The 25,382-nt window shown below is 38.7% G+C and overlaps 2 protein-coding genes across 3 annotated transcripts in view; one reads left to right on the top strand and one right to left on the bottom strand.

Moving 5' to 3' along the window:
* Grm3 (glutamate metabotropic receptor 3) overlaps window positions 1-16,858 on the top strand; it is a 212,260-nt gene extending 195,402 nt beyond the window's left edge. The window contains exons 5-6 of the mRNA XM_034518734.2: window positions 1,919-2,093; window positions 16,254-16,858. Of these exons, the coding sequence (XP_034374625.1) occupies window positions 1,919-2,093; window positions 16,254-16,327 (249 nt within the window). The 3' untranslated portion in view covers window positions 16,328-16,858. The remainder of the gene's footprint in view (window positions 1-1,918; window positions 2,094-16,253) is intronic.
* A 3,373-nt stretch (window positions 16,859-20,231) lies between these two features.
* Elapor2 (endosome-lysosome associated apoptosis and autophagy regulator family member 2) overlaps window positions 20,232-25,382 on the bottom strand; it is a 173,573-nt gene continuing 168,422 nt past the window's right edge. For both annotated transcript variants that reach the window (XM_034519483.1, XM_034519482.2), the window contains one exon: window positions 20,232-22,841. In XM_034519483.1, coding sequence (XP_034375374.1) covers window positions 22,782-22,841 — 60 coding nt within the window. In that variant the 3' untranslated portion in view covers window positions 20,232-22,781. The remainder of the gene's footprint in view (window positions 22,842-25,382) is intronic.

The following is a 25,382-nucleotide window of genomic DNA, read 5'->3' as shown; positions in this document are numbered from 1 at the left end:
GATGAACCTTGAGATAGCACACTGTAGCCTTCTTTCTGTCACAAGTGCCAACTGTCACAAGTACAAAGTGCCCTGCACCCCCAACTACCAACTGCCCTGTACCCACAACTACTGAGAATCCTACACCCACAACTACTGAGTATCTTGTACCCATAAGTACCAAGTGTCCTGCACCCACAAGTACCAAGTGCTTTGTGCCCTCTGTTTCTCATGGAAATCAACCAAAGTTTAGGTGACTCATATGCTTTCTGAGGTCTCTGAAGGTCTCTCTTCTCATGAAAATTGAGGCTCAAATTTCATGACTCTATGCAAAAGGAAGTAAAACTTGCTACCTGATCAGAACAAATTTAATATTAAGTTGCTAGTATCAAATGGGCTTGAATACTATTGTGGAGAAAACCACCTTACCCTGTCCCAGAACAAGATTCAGAAACAATCAGAGCACTAGACTAGCTGCTGTCTTTCAACCCTGTTCCTATATTCCAGCATGCAGTTCCCTCTCCAGACCCTCCCTTAATAGGCAATAAGTAGAAAACTGTTTGAGGACACCAGGTTGACCATATAATTTTTCTCACATGTTTGCTATTGATTTTTATGGGGTATCTTTGGCCCTTGAGACCCTTATACTTCCTGTTGTAAAAAGCTATATCTCAGAACTCCATCCTCACTGACAAAACTGCCCAAGACTGCAGTTTATGAGATTTTATTGTACTTATTGGATAACAAGTTATCCTACCAGTTTCATTGATGCTGACACACACACACACACAACTAAAAAAGACTTTTTAGTGACATCAATAGCAATATCCAGACTGAGTATTCACAGCTGACTCCAAGCCTCACCTCTCACAGAGAGGAATGCTGGCCTCTTGCACTGGGAGTAGACTCTATCTCTGTCTTCCAAGCTCTTATGTGAATATCCATGAAAAGCATGTTTAGAACAAAGGTAGAGCCTTTGCTTAGGAGATACATAGAAACATGAGCCCCACATAAAATTATCTCTCGACAGAAATTGTTGGATTGGATGAGTGAGTTTAAAGCAGAAAAAAATCAAAGACGACTCCCAAGTTTTTTAAACATGTGGTATTGCTTAGACTGGGACAGTTAGGAAAAGAGATCAAGCTTGGGTTACACACACTTTCTTTATACTTATTAAATACTAAACATAATATGTGATAGTGACAGTTGAATATGTAAATTTGGAAGCATACAGATTAGGTCTGAACTAGTAAATGTCTGAATATAAACAATATAGCAGGAATCTAAGTCATGAGAGCTTAATGATGAAGGCAAGATATTAAAAACCCAAAGTCTAAGACTCTAGACCTTAAAGTTCAGGTAGGAAGGGATCAGGAACAATCACCCAGTCTAGCAAAGGATATGTCTAGAAAGCCAAAATAAGAAAATGATTACTGATGTCAAATGTTGCTATAAGTTTAAAGATAAAGTCAACCATAGGAATTGCTGATGTAAAATACAACAGAGAGCTGTAGGTAAACAGACTTTTAATCATGTGACTTACCAAAGGAACTGGACAAGTGACTTCTGAAGAAGCCAAATTCATTGACAACAACCACCCGTAATCTAGTCCTCTCATCACTGAATATTTATGTTTTACTACTTCAGATTCTGCATAAATATCATTATACAAATGTAAAGAAAACAAGAAAGTCTATGAGAAGTCTTGGCAAGCAGTCAGGAGCAACCCACACAAATGATGCTTGCTTTGAAATCCTAAACAATGTTTTCATGAATATCCCAAACACAGAAGATCCAACATAATTAGCACACAAACTTAGCTATGATAGGAACTGAGTAATGAATGGTTCTGTTCAAATTGGGCTTATCTCAGTATTCTCTTTAATTGGTTATATGGTGGAATTTATAACGGGACACTCATTGTCAACCTCTTTTGTAGGTGCAGACGACAACAATGTGCATTTCCGTTAGCTTGAGTGGTTTCGTGGTCTTGGGCTGTTTGTTTGCCCCCAAGGTGCACATTGTCCTGTTCCAACCCCAGAAGAATGTGGTCACACACAGACTTCACCTCAACAGGTTCAGTGTCAGTGGAACTGCCACCACATATTCTCAGTGTAAGTATGGAACTTCCCACTGATTCAGTCATAAATAGCACCCCTAGGGTACCTGGGACATCAGGGTCCAACGAAGTGTGCCTATCCCCAAAAGAATGCCAGATCAGCATTGATAAGTTCTATTTTGCATATTAAATTAGAATGTATAACAGGCTGAGCCACAGGCTAAGGTTACGGTACAGAGCAGAAGACTCATCATTTCTTTTGGGTGCCAGGTGGCATCTATAAAGGAAGAAAGACATTCAACTCATTAATTTAATTAAGCTTTTTGACCAGATCATGTAGCCTATGACCAGCCCTCTAATATTTTTAATATTTTTACAATAGTCCCTTTGGATGCCTTAGGGGTGTCTCTGAGTTGCCCTCTGCCTCACTTTACTCAATGACTGGAGAGAGGTGTTCTCTAAAGAATCCTCAGTGTCAAACACGTGTTAATGAAACGTACAAGCGAGGAGATGATCAGAGGAATGACTACTGGCTAATACCACCCATTTTCAAAAGTTCAAACATTTCTATTAACACGGGGAAGCTAAGGGATGATCTTCTCAATGAGGGTACTTGTATACTCCTGTTATATTTTACCACAGTAAAATCCAACTAACATCCCATGACAGAACTTTGGAAAGTGCTCGCATAGATCGTCCTGATTAACTGACACAAGTAATTCCCAGCTGAAAGCAGCTGAGAGGCCTACATGAACAAGATTCCATGATCTCTCCTCAGACCACTCTTCTTTCCCCTACTGGCCATTGACTGAAACACTGTTATTCCAAAACACATGGTTCAATCTTTTGAGTTTTCTAAAGCACAAAGGTATCTGAAGCAGACAGTTTTTTAAACTGCTTTTAGTTAATCTGTGGTACAAAGTCAGAGAAATTCACTGATAGAGAATGAGAGAGAAAGGGATGGAGCCACAGGGGAGAGAGGTCTTGGAATGTCAGAGACAAATGACTGTTTTAAAATTTTGCCTCCAGTCAATAAGAAAGAATACTTGAAATAGCTCGGCATCAAAGGGCAACAAGTGCATTAGTGGCCCCAGTTTCTCCAACAAACTATTGAATGTAACAATGTAATGGGGGAACCTTTCCTCAGTAGAGGAAAAACAGACAGGGTAGAAGCCCACAGGTGTTCTGAGATGCAGCATATACCCTTAGCTCTGAAGCCCAGAGCCACTGTAACTCAGAGACCTACTCACTTTCTACCACAGTCCCAGGTTTTCCAGCAGGGAAGTTAAACTTTATAAAGGTTTTCTAGTGGGGAAGTAAAACTTATAAAATGGAGAAAACACTTATTTCTCAACTAAACAAAATTTCTATAGCTAACTAGCTCAGACAATTAAAAACAAAAAACCTGCCAATAAAGATAATAATATTCATAGACACTATCACTTACCCAGTATTTTTTATGTGATGGCCATTATGCTAAATACTGTATGTGTGTGTACTTGCTCACTCCAGTATGTGGATGACATTTTATTTAATGTTCAAAACTTTTGAGATAAAGAACCATGAACAGGGTCATGTGTTTTTAAAATACCTGAATCAGAACTAAGCAACAGTACTTCTGATGTCCAGCCAGAATACCTAGCTGTAGTACCATGTTACCTGTCCCAGAAGCATGCAGGGTTACTTCTGATGCTAGGTGCTTAATGGCTCTCACCAGGAGAACACAGTGACACCCACCCTAGTCTGAATAGAAGTTTCCCTTGGGTCTGTTGATAGCTCAAAGCTCTATTGGCTCTTAGAGATTGATCGGAACAACTTAACATAGTCTTTAAGTCATAACAGACACGTGTAAACCAGACCTCAATAACCCAGACCTAGTAGCATGTTCTAATACACATGAGAGAAATTAACTTCCTGAAAAAAAAATACTGCACTCTTTACCCAATCAAATCTCACCTCAGAGATTGTTAAATAACCATTTACACAAAAATATTGATAAGTGCGGCTATACCAGACCCACTGCTGCTATGTAAGCTAATCAAGTAATGGTCAAATTCGTGCTTTAAGGTAGATGTCTACCCAATGTAATGTTTTTCACATTGTTATCTCTGGAGTATCTCCAGAGCTCATTGTTTCAAATAGTGTTGCCCTAATTCATTTATCCCAACCAAGGAAGCAGTACTTTCTAGCAAAATGAAGAATTTATACAATATCCACTTCAAATAGCAGAAATAACAGATATGCTCATCTGTAATTCTGTGTTTAATGTAGCTTAATTTTTGCAAATTTATTTTATCCTCATGATATCGGATATTACACGTTCTAGTTTGTAGCTAAGAAAATTGAGAATTACTTGGGTGTGTAGATAGCTCAAAACTCTTGTTTATTATTGGAACAACATAGTTTTTAAGTCTTTTTTTTTAATTTTCGAGACAGGGTTTCTCTGTGTATCATTATAGAAATCTATAGTTAATAAAAATACAAGATTATATTGTAACTTAATGACAGTAGCAAAAACATATCTTTAAGTCAATGATCTTCAACTTCTTAATGTTGTAAACTTTTAAAGTAATATTAAAATTACTATTTACCGAGGCAGGACAGAAGCCATATGAAAACCTTATCACAACTGAAAATTGTCTTTGGAGACCTTTTCTTCAGGTTGGGTCTCTTCTCACAATCAAGAAGGCAGTGAAGCTAGGACTTCCCACAACAAAGATAGCTGGCAGTCACATGACTACTCTCAATCTGAATGGCACTGACGCTATAGCCAGTCATGTGGCTGCCCTTAAACAAGATGGCACTGAAACTCTAGCTCTACCTGCCCTTTATCAAAGATGGTAGCAAGGCACATGTTTGTTACATCCCAGAATAGAACAACATTTATTTAGAGAAGCATATAGTGGCTATATATTAGCAAAGAGACAAATAGATGTTAATGCGAAGAGATTTCCCTACCCCACCCTACCCCACCCCACCCCATCCTAACACAGCAGCAGCCTCTGCCCCAGCGGCTCCCCTACTCAGGTCCCAGTGCACAATCCAGTCACTGCCCCACCCTTCTCCTGCCGCAGCAAACTTAGAACTGGTACAAACCAGAATGGAAAGAAATCAGAGATAAATAAAATTTAAGAAGTAGAAGTTTAAGAGTAGGCAGAGGGAGCTAAATCCAAAGTAAAATGGAGAGTGATTTTAGAGCACCAAGAGCAGGGGGTAGTGTCAGCAAGAATGGCCAATGGTAACTATGAAGTTCCTCCATCCGCAATGAGACACTGTGAGCTCAACAGTCATTCCCTCAGGACCAGAGGGCCTTTTATAATGACCAAGGGGGGAACTTACTAATTCACCAATGTTTGGATGAAGAGACTCAGTGAGAGGATGGCAGGAAGGGGAACCTGAGTAGCAGGCAGAGGTACTTGTCAGGATGGGGTCCAGACCTGTGGGCCTACCCCACTTGGCTGAATCCATGAATTTAAGAATCTGAGTCACAGCACAATCAATATATTTTATAAATGCAGTGGGATAGGGTGCCCTAGGAAGCCCATGCTGAGGCATGCCCCCCTCCAGGTATCAGTCATTCCACAAGTCTAATATAAAAGGAAGTTTATTTGGGATCTGAGAAGGAGGTCTGGGAGCGGGGAAACAGCAGAGAAAGGAAGAGAGAGAGGAGAGAGAAAGAAGGAAAGAGGCCAGTCAGGAACGGGGGGGGGGGGGGGGGGGGGGAGAGAAGAAGATAAAGGAGGGAGGGAGGGAAAAGATTGGTAAGGAACAAGTGGAGAGAGGTGGAAGGGGGAAGGGGAGAGAGGGAGAAAGAGGTCAGGAGGAGAGTCAGAGAGAAAAGAAACAGAGAGTAAGAGAGCAAGGAGGAGCCAAACAGCTTTTTTTTTAATAGTAAGCCAGATCTACCTGGATGTTGAGCAGAACAGAGAAGGAATGCTAACAACTGTGAAATGCGCTGTTCTATAAACACTTACACTCACTCTTAAGGCATTGTGAATCCAGTAGATAGAACATACATTTTACTTAGAGTGTGCGCACAGCCACTGGTTTTAAATCTCCAAATTTATCCAACTTCAGATCAAGAAATATTTGAGAGGAAAAATACATAAAAGCGCTAAATATATTCAGAGTGATTTTCAAGTCATTGTTTCCTCTAACAATGCAGTATACCAGCTATGCGCAGTACATTAAGTGTAAGCAATCAGGAGATGATATACAGTGTATGGCAGATGGTTGTAGATTACAGAATAACACCATTTTACAGAGAGACTTGCTTATATATTCATGTCTGTGGTAGGGAAGTTGACAGGGAGGAGCCTGAAACCAATATTTTATAGGCATCCAGAGACAAATGTAACTTTTGTCCTTCCAGGAAGTACTATACTGATGATTTATTCCATCGTGTGATTGTTATCAATGCTATAGCTGATTTTGGACTTTCTCCAGGGGTAAAAGAAATACACCACGTATAGCTGAGAGCAGATAGAGAAGAAACAAGGCTGTTTACCTCTCTCTTCAATGTTTAGTTATTTCTACATAAGTTTCATAGCCCAATGGGTTTTAAACAACCATTTTATCACCTCCCTTGGCTTTGTGAATCAGGAATTCAGCCAGGCCTTGGGTGGGCAGTTCATCTGCTTCCTAATGTCTTTCTTGGCATCCTCCTGTGGTGTTCCTGCTGAGACTGAGTGGATCTGAAGGAAGCATCCTAGTCTCACACCTATGCTTAGCACCCTGGTGGGAAGACTCCCCACATGGGCTTTCTGAGAGCATGCTCTGTGAAAGCACCAGCCAAAACCTGCCAGCTGGGAAACCCACACAGGATGTCCTGCATTGTATCTATTCAAGGATAGGACATGACCTGCCTATATTTTAAAGGGACCAAAAGGGACTAAACCAACTCCCAAGAAATCTGTAGATGCTTTTTATTATGCATCCACACGAAATCATAAGTGACCTCAGTACTGAACTCTTTTCAGGGATTGGAGTGGCTTCAAGGTGCAGCCACATTAATTCCTACTTTGTTCTTTGGCGAGACTGTGGCAGGCAAATACAGCACATCACTTTGGAGCTTTGGTCAGCCTGTACCCAGGAGCTAAGGTCATTAATATCAGGAAACTATCTGTTTATATAAAGATGCTATAAACACAGAAAAGCATGACCAAACTCAGAAGTTAGCATGAATGAAGGGATATGAACATTTGGAGGAACTCACCAAGAAATATTCTATATATTGTTATGGCTAAAAGTTCTACTTGTTTGTCTCTGTTTTATTATATATAATGGAAATCAGAATAAAAATAGACAGAACTCTTCTCCTTTATTTAGACACACAGGTTAATGACTCCCAATTGTTTGTATATAAATAAGCTACTTGAAGTAGACATTTCTTGACTCTACCCAGATATTCTGATTTTTGTGATCTGGGGCAAAGGCAAATCTGGTTTGTAACAGAAAACATTAACTTTTCAATGGAAGTAAACTAGGAAGCAGCTTCTGAGAATGTAACAGCAAGTATATTTGTTGGCTTCATCTCATACCAGGCAGCTCAGAGAAAGCTTACTTCTTACCTTCAGAGTCGCTGACCCTGGGTTCAAACAGCAGCAATCCCCCATGCTTTGCTCCATACTACCACTGGCCACATACCTGTGTAGTTGTTACCTAGGATACTACTGGTCACATCCTTCCACAGCTGTTCCCCAGGCTCCCTCTAGAACTCTCCATGGAAGTCATTTTGAGAATAGTCACCTGGCCACTCATAAGGACTGTTCCTCCCCGGAGAAGTATAACTTAGAGATCTTGACATCTTATACTCATCCTTGCAATGCTGCTACTGTACCCACCCACATCACATATAGTGAGATTCCAAAGAAAAGAGGCCATTCTTTATTCTGTTCTGCTTGGAAGTAAAGGAGATTCTTTAGGGCTGGTCCCCAAAGAGAGAAAATCAAGACAACATCCTGGGAGTGTAAAGTAGAATGGCACAGGGTTGAAGGCAACGCACTAGACATATTTGAGTTTATATAGTGCAAAACCTTTCAGGAGCTATACAGGTCAGACAGACAGCACTCAAGTGGTTTAGAATCAGCATACATCAGCATTGAGGTGAGAAATGAAGTGTGCCCTATGGTCTTACAGAGCTATTAAGTATGCAAACTTGGTCCTATGGGGATGAATATTCCTCTTTCTCAAAGTGATCATTTACATGTAGAAATGCCATTATCAATCAGCCAAGAGCCTTCTAGTAACTAATGATGCCCAGATCTGGGTACTAGAGGAACTCTAGTCAGATGTAGATTGATTTTCTCTGTCCAAATTTTATTCAGAATGTCAGCTATCTTTGTGGAAATGTGTGAATTGCTCCATTAATAGAAACTAGTCTTTATTGCAAAGTGAGATAAATAGTATAAAAAAAATTAAGTAAACAGTCTCCTAGAGACATTGCCTAAATTTCTAGAGTAGCAGCAAGAGAAAGCAAGCATAAGAGAACACAATTTTGTGTTTACTAATGATTAAATCTTTGACAGCATTCTAATGCATAGAACACAAAGCACTGTTGAAATCTGAATGTAGCTATAAACTTACATATACCATATAATACCCAAATTCTTTCTCTACATGGCAACTCTAGAAAAACAGTAGTATCATATGCCTTACACTGTAGATTCAAAAAGTCTCATGATAACACTGCATAACAGGCTGGCCAGACAAATCAGCAAGTTATTGGTAACACACAGTAAGTTGACAGTCATTGCCACCACAGGCAAAATTATATTGTAAACATGGATCAGTGGAGAATGCATGAGGAGCCTAGAGCACTCAGAAAGTTAAGCCATCTGCTTGCAGGCAAAATAAACAAACTGCATCCAATTTAAATAAATGTCAATCTACACTTCCCTTTGAAAAATCCACAGCAGAATTTCAGTTCAGTTCTTTCGCATCTTCCTTCAGTGAGGATGAGAGTAGTCTGCAATGATCATAAGTAAGTCTACAAGTACTTGAGGCATCTACCTCTTCTTCCTCCCACTCAACGTCGCCATTGTATTTACCTCATAAGTACTCTTTCTCTTTACAACATTCTCTATGATAAATGATCACAGAGCCTGGAGCTGCAAAAGCTACTAAGGATCACTTATTCTAAGGCCTATAATTCAAATGAGCAACCCAAGGCCTTCCTCATCTCATAGACGCTTTGAGAAATTTGGTAAATAAAATAAAATGCTCAAAAGATGTTTGATGACTCTCCTGGCCTCTCTGGATTTTCTACCTTGACTCAGTTGGGGAAAAAAAAAACAACAAACAAACAAACAAAAAAATGTTAGTCTGATCATGAGAATCTTAGAATCTGACAAATGAATGGTTTAAAACTTTCTTTCAGATCCACACTTAGCAGCATCTTAGTCCAGCATCATGGTCACAGATCCCATCTCAAAACCTAGTCCATGTCCAGAAGCCCAACACCATAATCATATCCACTATATACTGTAGATGTCCACAGTACCACAGTACACAGGGAGAAGGCATGACAGTCCAGAAGGCAGACCCAAAATGTTCCCAGAGAAAAATAACTTGATGGGAACAAATAAAGGCATATCATTAGTAGTGACTGAATGTGTCTGTCAGAAGTATTCTTTTGCTCAGTAGACGGTCCTTTAAAAGCAAGTGTTTTGAATTAAATTATATCACATCCACCCACTTCCTGTGTTAGATATTTGAACAGGAGGCAACACAGAACTAGTCCCTGAACCAAGGAGTTCAAATATTGTGTTAGAATTATCTAAGTCAGACACAGTTCATGCAGCCCCAGAGTTATTAGATGTCTTTAGGAACACTGCCCAGGTCCAGAATGATGTGAATATGCTAACTTTGTTCATTGGCAACCACTGTCCATAATTTGTTTTAGATGATGAGTATCCTAGGACAAAACAAGCAAAAGACCAACTTGCCAAAAGACCTTAATTTATCATACTTCTCTTTCACTTTAAATGAAATTATCTGGAATATCCCTAAATGGGGATATTTGTGTGATCATAAAGCAGGAAAGCTCTCTCCAAATGGGAAACAATGGGTGTGTGTGTAACTTCTGCCTCACCTGGTATGACTGCAGAAGCTCTTAGAAAGGGTCCTTATACCAGAGAAACGTGCAAATGGTACAATCTTTAATTCATTCACTGAAGAAACATTTCTGAGCCTAGAACTCACCTCTAGGCACTGGGAACTGTGGTCATAATGAATCATAAACTCTACTCTCACAGTCTTGTCTTGTCATACTAGTGGGCCAGAGAAGGAACACAGCCAGACTGATTAGACATCACAAAGCAGGTGTTGGTGAGAAACAAACTACCATGGGGGAACAGAAAATTCCATCTGGCATATCAGGTACAAAGGAGATAGAAAAGTGATCACTGTTTTTAGCATGGCTAGGGGTGGCTTCTTTGCTCAGGCAACATTTCGCACAAAGACATGAAGAAAACAAAGAAATAAGGTTATGCTCACATCTGAAAGAAAGACACTGAAGGTGTGGTTACAGCGTGTGGAAAGGCCCTAAGTTGGGGTCAGGGTGTACCAAGGAAGCCACTGGGGCTAGAAAAAAATGGATAAGAGCATTGTGAGAGTGTTTGCTTTTCTATTGAAAGAAACACGACAGCTCTAGGCTCTTTCAGAGGTGTGGCATGAGCTGACATTCCAAGTACAACTATCTACATGAGCAGCCAGCCACATAGGGAGCAAACAGGTCCCTGAGACTACTACATTGTCCAGATGCTGGTGGCTCAGAAATGGAAACTAATGAAATATTTAGCTGCTGTATATACCATTTGAATGTGGAGCTAACAAGATTAACTACACCAGACAGAACAAGTGTCTGGCTTAGTCTTTTCGAGTTTAACACTTGCAGCCTCAGATTCTGATCCCTAGGTACACTTCCTCACATTAATGGACTCTCAAAGTAAGTGAGCTTCTGATAATTGAATGAGCTTGAATCCATACTTAGATAACAGAAAGAAAGAAGGAAAGAAAGAGAGAGAAAGAAAGGAAGAAAGAAAACAGTAAACAGTGCTGGGTAACTCAAAGGTGGATACCAATAATTAGTTTAAAAAAAAAAAAAAGAAGAAGAAGAAGTAGAGAGTTAAGGAGCCTTTCCATTTACCAGATGATCACTTAGATGCCCACTTCCGTACTTCTGGAGGGAGAAACCATGAAAGGATATGACTAAAAAAACTGTATCATGAGGTAACAATGGCATGAGGTAGGCTGTTTAAAGGCAAGTGAAGTCTCAGCTTATATGGAATTAAATTGTATCACAAGTAACAAAAAGTGAACAAGATGTATCTTTTCTCTTCATGACTTATTTCTCAGAATGAAGAAATCTTAGCTTTTGTAGAATTAAGAATCCCATTTGTAAATTATATTTTTAACTTGCTCCTTGCTTGATATTAATAGTTTGAGATCACTATTTGAATCAGCAAAAGTAAATACTTCCTGAGAATTCAGTCTAGAATTACCCCCAATGTTTTAACAATGAACGCTGGGCCTTACCCTTGAAAAACCCACAACAGCAAGGCTGCAACACTTCTGTCTAGCAGCACATCTTGATCACCAAATGAACTTCTGACAGGACATGAGTAAAATTGAAAGGATGAGTAAGAAAAAAGATTTAAGGACAAGGGAGGAGGACAGAAAGGCATACAACCAATAGATACTGGATTCTATAACTATTTAATAGATATATAAACAAGCAGATATCCTGAAAAAAAATATTTGACGCCACTAGAAACAGAAAAACTGAATGGATGGGAGCAAACAGGGATGCCTATTCTGCTGAGATGTTTATTTCCTCCCAAATATGATAGGTTAAAGAATTAGTTGCTGGGCGGTGGTGGCACATGCCATTAATCCCAGCACTTGGGAGGCAGAGGCAGGCGGATTTCTGAGTTCGAGGCCAACCTGTTCTAAAGAGTGAGTTCCAGGACAGCCAGGGCTACACAGAGAAACCCTGTCTTGAAAAACCAAAAAAAAAAAAAAAAAAAAAAAAAAAAAAAAAGAATTAGTTAACACTTTGATTCTCTGAAGCCAGTCTCCTAGTCAGTTAACTAACAGGCTTTGCATCCAGAATAATCTATTCAATAAATATGGTTAGCATTGATCAGCAGCCCAGTTACATGAAAGAGTCGTCATTTTCTCCCAGGCCTGTCCAGCCTGTGAATGACAGTGGGAGGACAGCAGATTTCATGTCAGGAGACAAAGCTGCCACATGGCTGCTCTGATCAATGCCACGTGACGTCTATGAGGTAAAATATGTCTTGGGATGAGTGAAAATTGTCCATTTGTGATCAAGGAACACACAAGGTCTCTTCCAGCTATTTTCACTCTTCCCTTTGTGTGGCAAGAAGTACCACTGCAGCCTAGAGCAGCTAACACCAGCTGTTTAGCCCAAGTCTGCAGAAAACCTACAGGAAGCCTGTATGCATGCTTATTGTTTCTTGCAGAAAGGACCATTCTAGAAATCTGCTTAGCCACACTTAAGAAAATGGGCTGAACTTACACCATTAAAAACCTCATGAGTTCATCAGAACGATAGCAAGGCTCATTACAAGAACACACACACACACACACACACACACACACACACACACACACACACTGATAGCATTTTGCTTTTCCACATATTTTACTACCCTGGGAAATAACAGATAGGCTAATATGGGAAGCACATGTAAAATATTTATGAAATGCAAAGTAATTGAGATGGTAAACTCATAAAACAATAAATTCTCCTACTATACTCAGCAGCATATGCAAAATGTAAGATTTGGGTTTTTTTTACATAATAAAATGGAATGGCCAAAGCTATAGAGAGACAGTAAAAGCAGAAGGTTGCAAAGTGGAGATCCCTTGGACAGACTCACTAAACAGGGTCTGGAGGAAACTTCCTTCGGAAAGAACGTTAAGGGAATTTTAGCTGTTGTTATTTTGTGGGGAGATCTTAAATTTGTATTTTCTTCCTCAGAGTTTAAAGCATTCTAGCAGAGGGTGTTTCCATTAATATCCCTATGGAGCGGAGACACACTCTGTGGACTTCCATAGAGACATCCCTGGAGTATAGAGTAGAAGGGTATTTGAAACCTTGCAGCTGGTTATCTTTGTAGTCACTGCCTCTCCTGTCTAGTCAATTGCAACCAATTGGTGAGACAGGAGGCAAAACTGACCTAAGTACATACTTCAGAGAACAGAGTTCCATCACGTTCCACAGCAGGCTGGGGACGTCAGAACAGCTTTATAAAATGGCCTCAAGGAAAGAATAGAGAGGGCCTGAGATTAGATAAGGGAGACAAAGGCATCAGCATGTCAGAGCTTTGGGGCTTACCCCCATGATCTATCATTCCTCTTCAATCTCTGAAAAGTCTGCAAAGATATAATAAAACTTGATCCTAGAGAAGATACAGAAATTAATCAAAATGTCGCAGGCAGCAGGCCTGGTATCAGGAGCTCTCACCGTCAACCAGTGTTCTTTGCCAGAGTCACTGGTGTCATTACCTCAGTGCTACATGAGAAGCAGAAAAGTCACCTGTCCTAACAAGGCGGTCTGTAGACCCCCCAAGTGTGCCCACCTCCTTCCTAAAACATACACTGATCTCTTTGTTCTTAGAAATGATTTATGTGGTCTCTCTGGGAATATTTACAAAAGGTCTCTTCATAGAATATATTGAAAAATAATGAAACAAATAAGCTGGGCTTCTATGGATTTTCTGATCAGTAGTGAAGAAGAGGGGGAGGGGGTTGAGGGAAGTTGGAGAGGAGGTGTCTGGAAGCAACAATAGAGCAGGTCTGAGTTTTAAAACTAGGTGATATGACAGAGGGCTACTTTAGATTGAGTTAACTGATGACAGTCTTTTTAAGGAGATCATATTGGAAGTGTAGGTGTCACAAAGGGGCCATGTGATGATCAGAGGTAATGTTCCTGATAGAAGCCATAGCTATGGCAAAGGTAGAAGTTCTGTTAAACATAATTACTATTTGGAGAACAAAGCAAAGAGGGGAGAAAAAGATGTGTGTAATATGTAAAAAAAAAAAAAAAATCCAGAAAGATAGGCACAGTCCAATTATTTGGAATTTCTAAACTCAAGTTAAAGCACTAGGGGAAGCCACTGAAAGTGTCTATGTAAGTGGCTAACATTTTAGAACGAAGCTGTGCCTCAGTATCTGGGAAACTGGCTTCAGAACAGCCACCTCATAAATAACCTGGAGATTCACATGGCCCTTTTACAGAAAAGCATACTTTTATGTAAGCTATGCACATTGCCAGTGAACTTCAGATCACCTCTGGATTTCTTATCACAGCCATTTACAGTGTGAATGTTGTATAAACAGGCATTACCTTGTGTTATTGGGGAAAAACAAGACAAATTCTACACATGCTCAGATGCCTTTTACCTTTGAATATTCTCAATCTATGGTTGCTTGAGTCTGTGAATATGGAACCACAGGTATAGAGAACTGACAGTGGTCTTGTTACCATGTAGAAAACATAGCCTGGAGAAATGGACACAGATAATTAATTAATAAGGCGTGCCCAGTGTGGGAATGCGGAGGGGGCAGTAGTTGAATATAAAGTTAGAGCTAATAAGACATGATATAGGTTGCCATGGGACAGAGGAAAAAAAAAAAAAAAGGAAAAGAAATCCAGAGTGAATTTTGAATTTTAGACTTCTGGTTTAGGTTAGAATGAAGAGCATTTTACTAAGGAAAGGCTACAGAAAAATCAAGAGTTCTTTGGACACCAATTTTGAAATGACTATTAAACGTCTACATGAAGACATTAAGCAGACAGCTGGATACAGGGTTCTTAGAAAGCTCACACAATGAGTGGCTCAGAGCACTCCCCGAGCTGTGTTTTGAACTTCACTCGCATCTTCTTTTACTTTAGTATCTTTTCCTAATTCTACCAAAGATTAGCTTATCACCCGACTCCAGGCACTTCAGTTCACAGACCTCAAATATGCTTTCATATGCCTACTCAAATTACTGAGCTGCAAAACTTCAGCTTGGCTACTTGTGGACCTGCTACAAGATGCCAGTGTCCTCAGTCCAGTGGCCACTCCCTTAGAATACTGCATAACTCTACTTTTACTGCTAGTGACTCCTCTGTATCTACAGAAATTGTTATGTAAAAATCAATGTATGGAAACATATCTACTATCAGACAGAAACACTTCAGGAAATTAACTCATATGTCTTTAAGGAATAGGAAGATGCTTTCATTATAACCAGGCTTGTTCTGGTGACCCAGTTCCAGTCCTGAGGATATATGCTAGTATAGATGGAGAGACATTAAAGATGATATAAGTACAATTTAACCTATTCTCATGATTGTATGGTTTTATCCCAATAAAGAATGAGGCTCCTGTTTGTGTTCTCATTCAATGAAAAGACATTAGAGCCAAAACAAATATATTATGTGAGTAAACTTCAATAAAAACCTTAGTAGCAAGATGTTAATAGACACAAATATGTGTGAGAACACTGCGTGTTATAAGAAGTGAACATACACTTCTATCTTCCACAGGCACCACGACAGTGTGGCCATCATTGTCAAATCAAAGCACCTTCTCTGTAGAATGTCTTCATTTCAAGGGTTGTTAGGAAGGCAAAGCTCTCCACATTTGCGATTGCCAGCATCCTCCCAGAGAGCATGCAACACACAAAGTGAAGTCAGACCTGTTTCTTGAGGTAGTAGAGTTCACACAGGACTCCTGGGGCCATTCACCCCTGATCAAAGAACAAAACTAGTTATAGTTATATACATATACATATATGTATATATACATATATATATATAATTGACCTGGGAAATAGCTTAATCATCTGTAAGAAAATTATAGCAAAATTATTCACTTTATTCAGTGTATTATTTTACCACGTTATAGATTATTAAGTCTAATTTTTAACCCACGAGAGATTTCTTCCAGCAAAGATGATGCTTATAAATAAATCCTCTTTCCAAGAGGCATGGCATGAATAGAGGCCTGTCCTGGATACAAACTAAGGAAAAGAAATATTTGCAGACTGTATCTATTACAGCATAAATCAATAGGCGTTTTCCGAAGCCTTGTTAAAATGGGGTTTTAACCTAAACTTGACCCAGTGTCTGGGAATATTTATGACATTAACTAAGTGTCCTGCTTGACTAAGCCTTGTGTCCCACTTTGTTTTGCAGCCTCTGCAAGCACATATGTCCCGACAGTGTGCAACGGAAGGGAAGTCCTGGACTCCACCACCTCATCTCTGTGATTGTGATACTCTGTTCAGTTCTCATGTTTAGGCTGTCAGACAAAGTGCTCACACGCTGCTCCAGAACATGGAAACAGAACAAAAACAACGACCCTAGTACCTTTTTTTTTTTTTTTTTTTAGAAACAGTACAATAAATTATTTTTGAGGACTGTATGGTATATAGTGATGTGCTACAACTTTCTAGGCTGAGTTTAGTGCCCCTATTAACAGCCCCTCCCCCAGGACATGGAAATAACCATTGTTTACAGAGCTGAGCATTGGTGACAGGGTCTGACAGGGTCAGTCTACTAAAACAAAAAACAAAACAAACAAACAAAAAAAAAACCCACAGTGGCAATATTAGGTAACCTTTTTCCTATAAAGTCTTTTGTAGGTTCTTGTTGTAACTAATTTAGGGTGAGTTTCTACGTTGTATATTAAAGTTACATTACCTGTAACAGAACGTTTTTCTCAGTACAAAATAAAAAGCATCTGTATTAATGTAAAGATAACCAGAATAAAACCTTCAAGGTTTTCAAGCATGGTGGATAATGGTGTGTCCTTTTGGATCACTCAAGGTAATTTGAATATGTAGATATCAAGTCCCCTTCTCTTGTTTATGCTGGAAGTAATTGTCTAACTGCGCTTTTTCTTCACACACATATTTTGAATCAGATTTGAGCCCTTACAGAGAGTTGTGAGTGGAATTCCACTTTTCTACAGATCATAGGGATGAGAGATTGGTAAGGGGTGACAACATAAACTTAAGACCAGCTCATGATAATATACACAGATTATCTTTTACGAGCTAGGTCTATATGACAACCCAGAACTGCCAACTAAGGCAAAGGCTTCCCTATATCCCCAATAGAGTTATGACCTGCCAGAAAAGAGTTGATGGCTCTGATGTTCAAAACAACCATGATGATGAAAAGAAACTGAAAAGCATGTAATAATCCCACTGGGAAATTGCTTTTGCCCTCCATCGATAAGTAGGGAAGTAGAAATCTTGGTGATCTTCCCACAGCTTTCCCAAGTCCTAGGTATGATGTTCCAGCACACAGACTTGTCATTAAATTTAAATATTTTATTAACCCAAAATAAGGCATGAATAGTATTGGTAAGAATCTTACTAAATACTGCCCTGCTTCTATCAAACTTTTAGTCACAAATAATTTATCAATGTCGGGTTAAATATTGAGAACACATCTATCTGTAAAACCTATGTCACATATAGGGGCAGAGAGTACATTTGTTTCCTGTGATGATAGGAGAAAATATTAGAATGTATGTGACTTAAAACAACAACAAAAAAATATTCTGTCACAACGCAGGAGTCAGAAGGACCAGGCTGCCTTATAGATTCGAAGAAATCACCCATCCCATCCCTTTTCTAGCACCTGGGAGTTACAGTCCCTTGGCCTGTGGCCACATCATTTCAAACTCTGGTCAGTCTTCATGTCATATTCACTGCTCTGTCTGTCTTGTCTTTTGTCTCTGAAAATGTCATGTGTTATTAGGTATAGAGTGACCTAGGTACTCCAGGATGCTTATCACCTTGACATTCTTAATAGGCCATTTGTCTGAAGTTTGTTGTTGCTGTTTTCTTTTGGTGTTTATTTTGTTTTGATTTTAAAATAAAATAGTGTTCTCAGGGTTCAGGGACTAGGATGTGGACATAATTTTGAGAGGCCACTATGTAGCCCACAACAGAAACACAAATGAGATAAGTCCATCTAGTTCCTGCATTTGAAAAGCACAAACTAGAGATGCTGATATAAATCAATTGTTGTTTGCTTTGCATGCATGAGAAAAATACTTGAAATGCAGTCAAGAATGACTGAGAAAGGAGTGAAGTAAAGAATTAAATACATAAGAAAGAGAGGGTATTTGAAGTAAGTAAGCCATAATGACACTATTTTTAGTAATCTAAAAAGAATGAGCAGGGGCATAAAGGCCAAAGAGATTGGCCTCAAAGAAAATAGGATGATAGATTTGCTCTTCCTCTGCATGCATTTGAATGAGTAACCTAAGGAATCCAGCTCTAGCCAACCAGATGCAGAAAACAATGGTGCTGAGCTAGAGCTCCTTGGATTCTCATCCTCAAGTAAGTACCTGAAATTCTGGGAGTGAGCTAGAGTAGTTGAGTAAAGAATTCAAAGACAGTAAACAGCACAACAAATTCCACTCTGAGTGCAGTTGGCAACAGTGCCCAAAAAGCAGGCTCTGAATGAGCATCTGCTCAGGACAGTGGCTCAGCAAGCTGATGAAAGAGAATAAACTCTGTCCCCTAGTGGAATGTGACAGGCTGAGGATGGCAATATCAGACGGGCTGTTCAGAGGTGCAGCCAATGCCTCTCACAGTCAAGCTGATCGTGGATCTTATAGCAAGACAATCAGGTCGTGTCTAAATCATGAGAAAACTGTAGTTTGGAGGGCTGGGGTTTTTATACACACTGTATTTTATGCCCTGTCAGTACACTAAAAATGCAATAACAGGAAGCTCTTGTCATTTTCTCCATCCTTGCTATAGGTCTTGTTCTTAATTAGAAATTTCATCATCTACCATATGATCCCTAAAAATAATTTTATGGACATTCAACATATGTATGGAAAATAGATGTTATGAAATCCTTTTTTATGCAAGCCATTAAAAAATTAGTTTTGGAAGCCTTCCCCCCCCCACATTAGTAACAACATTTTATCCTTCCAGAATGTAAAGCTCATTGATTCATCCCTGAAAAACTTCCCTAAATTTAAGACCTCCCAAGCTAAATAATAGATCCTATTCATAAAAGAAACTTTTAGAAGCAAGCTAACTGCTTGCCTTGTGTTTCTGAATAGTTACTATACTCTGCATCTTTTCTAACTTAACTATTCATAGATTTTGCTGCCCACCCACATTTAGCACGGTGAAGGAAAGCTGATCCTAATTTTAAACCTCGAGGCAAGCCAGCTTCTGGACAACACAGAGGACAGATGTAAAGAATGACAAAGAAAGGTAATCTCTGTCTTTACAGGCTTTGGGTGCACATGTTCTCTCGGCTAGTACCTGCGTCATCCACTTCTCCATTGTGAGCATTTTAAATCTGTGTGGGAAAATGTGCAAAGCTATGAAGAGAGGTCTGAACTAGAGCCTTGAGACAAAGGCACACACCCATGGGTAAAGCCATTAACCATCCTTCTCTGCAACAGCAGGCTTGAAGTTACATAATTCTTATTGGTTTCATCTTTTTCTTTGGAAATCAGCCAATAGAATTTTAAAATCAGTCATCTGACATGGAGGAAATATTGCCCAATCGTCCGCCCAAACTCATAAGGTATTTTAAATAGAAGCCTCTCTCTAGGAGTTATGACAATGAAGAAAAATCCAGCTAACCAAGGTCTTAATTGACATTTTGTTCAAAGAAATTGGAGGTGTTTGCTGAAGCAACAATCATTGAAGGAAAACTAAATGCCATTTGCAGTTTCATATTGAAACTGGACCTGGTAAGTGGGTGAGTACTGAGGTACACCCTACATGAACAGATGCTATAAATAAACAGGGAAGCCTCTCTAGCACCACATCTTAAGAATCTACACTATTTTGTATGTCAGCATCTTATCCTCAGAAGACATCTATCTATCTGTACGGGAATATAAACATTAGCTGCACAATTTACACTAACCAAGCAACTAGGTTTTATGAGGAAAATAGAAACACATTAGCCTCCCATTAGGAACGACCATGAACTATAGGAAACACTGTTACCAAAAGACATCAAATGGCACTTGGCCAGATGGGACTTAAAAAAGCAAATCCACTCTTTCCCCGCACCTGAGAACCCAAATGGTGAATAACTGGTCTCAAGTAATTCTTCCACCATACTAACTTAAACCATCATTTTAGGATAGAAAAATAATGACAAAAGTCTACATAAAAGTACTATGAAATATGTTTAATCCTAAGAAGGATATGATTATTAGTAACCAAAGAGGGGAAAGGTCAATAATAAAATTCAGTATTTTAAATCAAGTGAATAGATACCAAATTGCTCAACATTGTTAAATAGCATAATATAACTTATCCATAGAAGACATGTTTTCATCCAATAGAAAATTGACTTAAATATGTTGTGACACAATGCTAACAGATGTTATACACAATAGTTGACTTAATGAAGTATTTAAGGCTCCAAAGTATGCCTTTTAGAAAAAATAATAAATAATGTATTTTTCTATCACTGGTAGTGATGGGGAGAGTAAATGTCAATAAGTCGTAGAAGCAGAATAATTTGATTATAGCTTTCAACATTTCACTGGGCTTGTTAAAGGCCATACATAAAACTAAACAGAATTTAAAAGCTAAAATTGGTCTGCATATTCTCCTCATAATATTCTGTCATAGTTCTTCAGCTCTTAGAATAAAATGACAAGGCATGGGAATACAAAGATGAGACTGAGCTGACAAAAAATCTATTTAATATCTAAAATTAGAAATAAAATGAAATAACTTCTTCAATATTAACTGCATTTTCAGAGAGTTCATTAAAATTTAAGGCATTTTTGACATGTCAGAGATTTTAGTCCAGTGACAAGAGAAAAAAGAAGTACCTGGGAAGAAACCCCAATTATTTCTATGGCTTGGAACATACATGTTGAGCACAACAGAGGGTAAAGAGGAGTGACAGGTGACAGAAGCAACTTTCTGACTCTGTCCAGTCTGTATGTTTTCACCAGTTCCTCTGGGTGGTATTTCAAGTGTATTTCCACTCTTCTGGTTAAATTTTGACTATGATAGGGAAAGGCATGCCAATATTCTGATATTGAACAAAAATGAGCAAAGCCAAAATAATTTAGAATATTCAAGAAATTAAAGGCAAAACTATGCTAAGTAACATTCTCTCAAGTCTTATGACAAACAATAATACAACAATACCTATTTTTATATTTAGTAGTAGATACACACACACACAAACATACACACACATATACAACCATTCTTTTAGTGGTAGCAAAAAGGTCTAGTGGTTTATCCACTGGCCAATAAGCACAATAATTCATTTATTCATTTTCTCCCATTTTTCACAAAAATAAAGACTACAACACCCACAAAATCAAACATTACAAGCACTGAAACACGTCAGGCAAAACACATGGTGAAAACCTTACCCGTATGCTTTGCCTCCTTCAGCCAATCAAAAAATCTTTTTTAAATATCTGGATTAAGATCTGTAAAGATTATTGGTTTATTGAAAACAAACCAGAACATCTTATATCAATAACCAGTAAGATACTCTAATTCCCAGGTCTAAAAGTTTACACAAACTTGATCAAATTTACCTGTAAACTTCTTTCAAAAATAATATTCAAGTCACACTAAAACTCATAATCCATTATGAGAAATGTCACAAGTTTCTGGGTTGCTTTCGAGCAGGAACAATGCGTTGCTAAGAAGATTCTTACTATGAATACAAGTATATGCATTTCAAAAATTGAATTTCTTCCTTATTGGCTTAAAAATAAAATCTTCAAGAAATTCATAATCATCAAAGTCTTCTAGCAAAGAAAAAATAAAAACCTCCAGCGCTCTGGGTGGTGCCTGATGTGGAGGAAAAGTCCAGCTCACACTTCTAATGACCTTGGGCTCCCAAACAAGCAGAGATTTCTGTTCTTAGGGTCAAGCTGTCTCTCTCCTTCCTCATGACTGTGCAGGGGTCTGCTAAACAAGGTGCTCCACAGCCTTTATGCTTTAAGCCTTTGACTTCTGATAATTCCAGATTGTTTAAATTAATGGAAGGTTGAGGTTTCTTCTTGGCTTTCATCGCCTCCAACCCCATCCCATGAAATTCCTTCAAACAATTAGTTAAATTTTTCATATTAGTTCCAACAAGGAAAGAATTTTTAAAAGTGATTATCACCTCAGATAACACAAGTAATAACTTCACAAAATATTACTGATATCCTAGACTTCTGAAGTCAAGAGAAAATACCTATGAAAATTTATTGTCTTTCATTGCTCATAATTTTAATTAAAAAAAAAAGGTGTTTTCAAGTACTGGAGAAATAAAGGGAAAAATAATTATAACTTAATTTTTTTTCCAAATCTTTCCCAAAGTACAAGAACAAGACATACATGGAAACACAAGGCATATGCTTATGTCTGCCTTCCAACACATATTTTGTATGTAGACAGTATAAAGAATTAAAGTTACCCAGGAATCATGTGGCATGCATCAGCAGTGCATTGGTGGGCTTAAATTTGGGTTTCAGTTATGTGTATATACAGCTAAATCTCTTCCTGAGTTAAGCTTCATCTTCAGTGAGACCCACATCATCTGTCTTCTGCAGTTTGACAAAGTTTGTGACGTGTTATAAGGCAATCAGCATTTTTGCCTCCTCCTCCCGTTTGCCTCCTCCTCTGTGAGATCACAGCCATGTCTGGTGTGAGGACAAGTCCTAAAGGGGGTCCTGAAAGCTACAGCATTGTCTCTTCATATATTGGGGCATCTTGAGGATTTCAGCTGAACAGACTCAAAGTGGTCATCTTTTTCCTAAGGGGAAAAACATAAAATAAAATCAGCTCACTGAAATGCCAATAACATTTTAGGATTTGGCTTGCCAAAACAAAAGTTCCCCAAACTACTTTAACCTATGAGCCTGCCACTTGCAATTAGGATTTTACATGTAAAGTAAGGTGGAAAATACAGCAAACGGCATATGTACCCCGAAGGATAATTTTGATGCCCAAGTGATAAGACAGACAACTCCAAAATAGAAACAAACACAAGATTGAGCAGATATCAGAAGATGTAGCTGTGATTTTTTTTTTTTTTGAAGAAATCAAGGAGACTCTCCCTGAGGAAACACCCGACCTTGGATCAGTGACCTTGACATACTAATTGGCAAAACAGAACAGGCAGACATTCATATCTGATCATATAGGCTGCATAGTAAGAAAAGTAAGAGCCAAGATGAGCTAAGTCAATTCATATGTTTTAGGGTATTGTTTGGAGTATATGCCTACTAAAAATGTTAAAGGAGTCATATAAGGTAATAGAGCAAAGGCTTAATTCAAACTGGCTTTATAATACGCCCAAAGAGGAATCGTTAATGTGGCAGAAGAGAAATAGGAGGCTGAATATCTATGAGTGTTTTTATTCATTAGATACAGAAAAAGGTTTTAAAGCCTTAAGGAATAGGAAGATTTAAAAAGAAAGAGTTAGGGTTAGGTGAGAAGGCCAACCAGGAAAAAAACAAAAACAAAACAAAACTTGGCACCAAGCCAACAGCCTGTGTTCATGTCCCAGAAACCTTATAGTGGAAGGGTGAAAAGGAATTCCACCATTAGTCTTCTGACTTGCACACACACACTATGACACATAAAATTAATCAATTAATTTACAGTAGAAAATATGAGTTGATATGGTGTAGCTTGGTGATGAAACACTCACCTAGCATATGAGGAGCCCTAGAATTCTTCCCTCAGTTTAAAGGGGAAAAGGGAAGGGAAGGAGGAAGGAGAGTAAGAGGAATGGGGAAGAAACAGAGAGAGGGAGAAAGAAAGGGAACTACGGAAATCAGTTATCAACCCCAGGCAGAAAAAAAAAAAAAAAAAGTGTGCTAAAAGTTTAAGTGTAACAGGAGAAAATTACAGGAGTAGACATTGACTAGCTGACAGGAAAGACCACTAATGGAGTAAGGCTTCCTGGTGGTAGGAAGTAGACGTTATCCTCTCTAAATTTACAAACCAAGACTCAAGACATGTCTATCACATCAGGCAAGTTGTTGATGAGTAATTAGGAAGATGAACTGGGGGTGGAGTATGGTGATGAGTGCCTATATGGCTGAAGCCCAATACTTGAGAGGCTCAGGCAGGAGAAGGATTGTGGGCAACATAGTGAGACTCTGCCTCTAAAACAAATGCACTGAAGCACCACATTATAGAAGCAAAACAGGACTGGAATTTGGGGAATGTTGATTTTTCAACCCTAGAGCCTATTAGACAAATCAGGATACTGCCTACAAGGATGCCACACAGGACTTAAGAATCTGCACAAGCTCCCGAAGCCTTTCCTCACCATCCGACTACACCTCTCTACTCCATGCCTCCTCTTCCCATTGCTAAAAGATGCTACACTTGTTCTTGTGATGCTGAATGACTGTGTACATGCGCAGGATGTGTCTCCACGATGTCTAAGATTAAAAATGATAATAAAGTAAAGACATTCCCCCAAACCAAAAAATATATAATACTATAAATGACTATAAGATAAACAAAATTTTAAAACCTACAAAAACTTAATTTCAGCTTTCTTTTGGTTGTGGGGTGAAGTCAAGGCAAATGAACAAACATCTGGATGAACTAGGGACGTACCAAGTAAGTTATGGCCTTAAGAATACAAGATAAAGCAAAGAAATTTTAAAATGTTGAGCTTTCCTTGTTCAAATCATGGAGACCCATTTTTTAAGTGTACATACAAGATGTACATGGCAGCTCTCTTCAAACACTGGAACCAGCATAGGTGTCCATTAGCAGATAGTATCCAGAGAATACTGCACCACTCATAAATAAAAGTAATCCACTCCTGACTGAAATAGCGTGTATACATCTCTCACAAACATCCTTCAGGGTAAAAGAAAATTTTGCACAAAATATGACTCACTACATGATGTGACTGTGTGGGACTTTGAAACGCACAAACCTAACCTGTGCTTTAAGACAGCATTATAGTAATTTTCTTTGGGAGATAGAAGCCTGACTCCATGCAAAAGGGCTAGGGGTCACTTTCAGGATGAAGTTAGTGTGCTAGATTGCCATAGAATTTGAAGTACACACCTTCAGAATTCAGGCAATCATGTGTATGCTCACAATGAATGTAGTTTGCCTAAAGTAGTGGTTCTTAACATGTAGGTCATGACTCCTTAGTCACGTTATGATTCATAACAGTAGCAAAATTATAGTTATGAAGTAGCAATGAAGTAATGTTACGGTTAGGGGTTACTACAACACAAGGAACTGTATCAAAGGGGCACAGCATTAGGAAAGTGGAGAACCACTGCCTAAAAGAAACCTTAAATACATTTCTGAAGTG

Source organism: Arvicanthis niloticus, chromosome 15 (assembly GCF_011762505.2).
Source record: "Arvicanthis niloticus isolate mArvNil1 chromosome 15, mArvNil1.pat.X, whole genome shotgun sequence".
NCBI classification, from domain to species: Eukaryota; Metazoa; Chordata; class Mammalia; order Rodentia; family Muridae; genus Arvicanthis; species Arvicanthis niloticus.
This window is presented reverse-complemented; position numbering and strand designations above follow the sequence as displayed.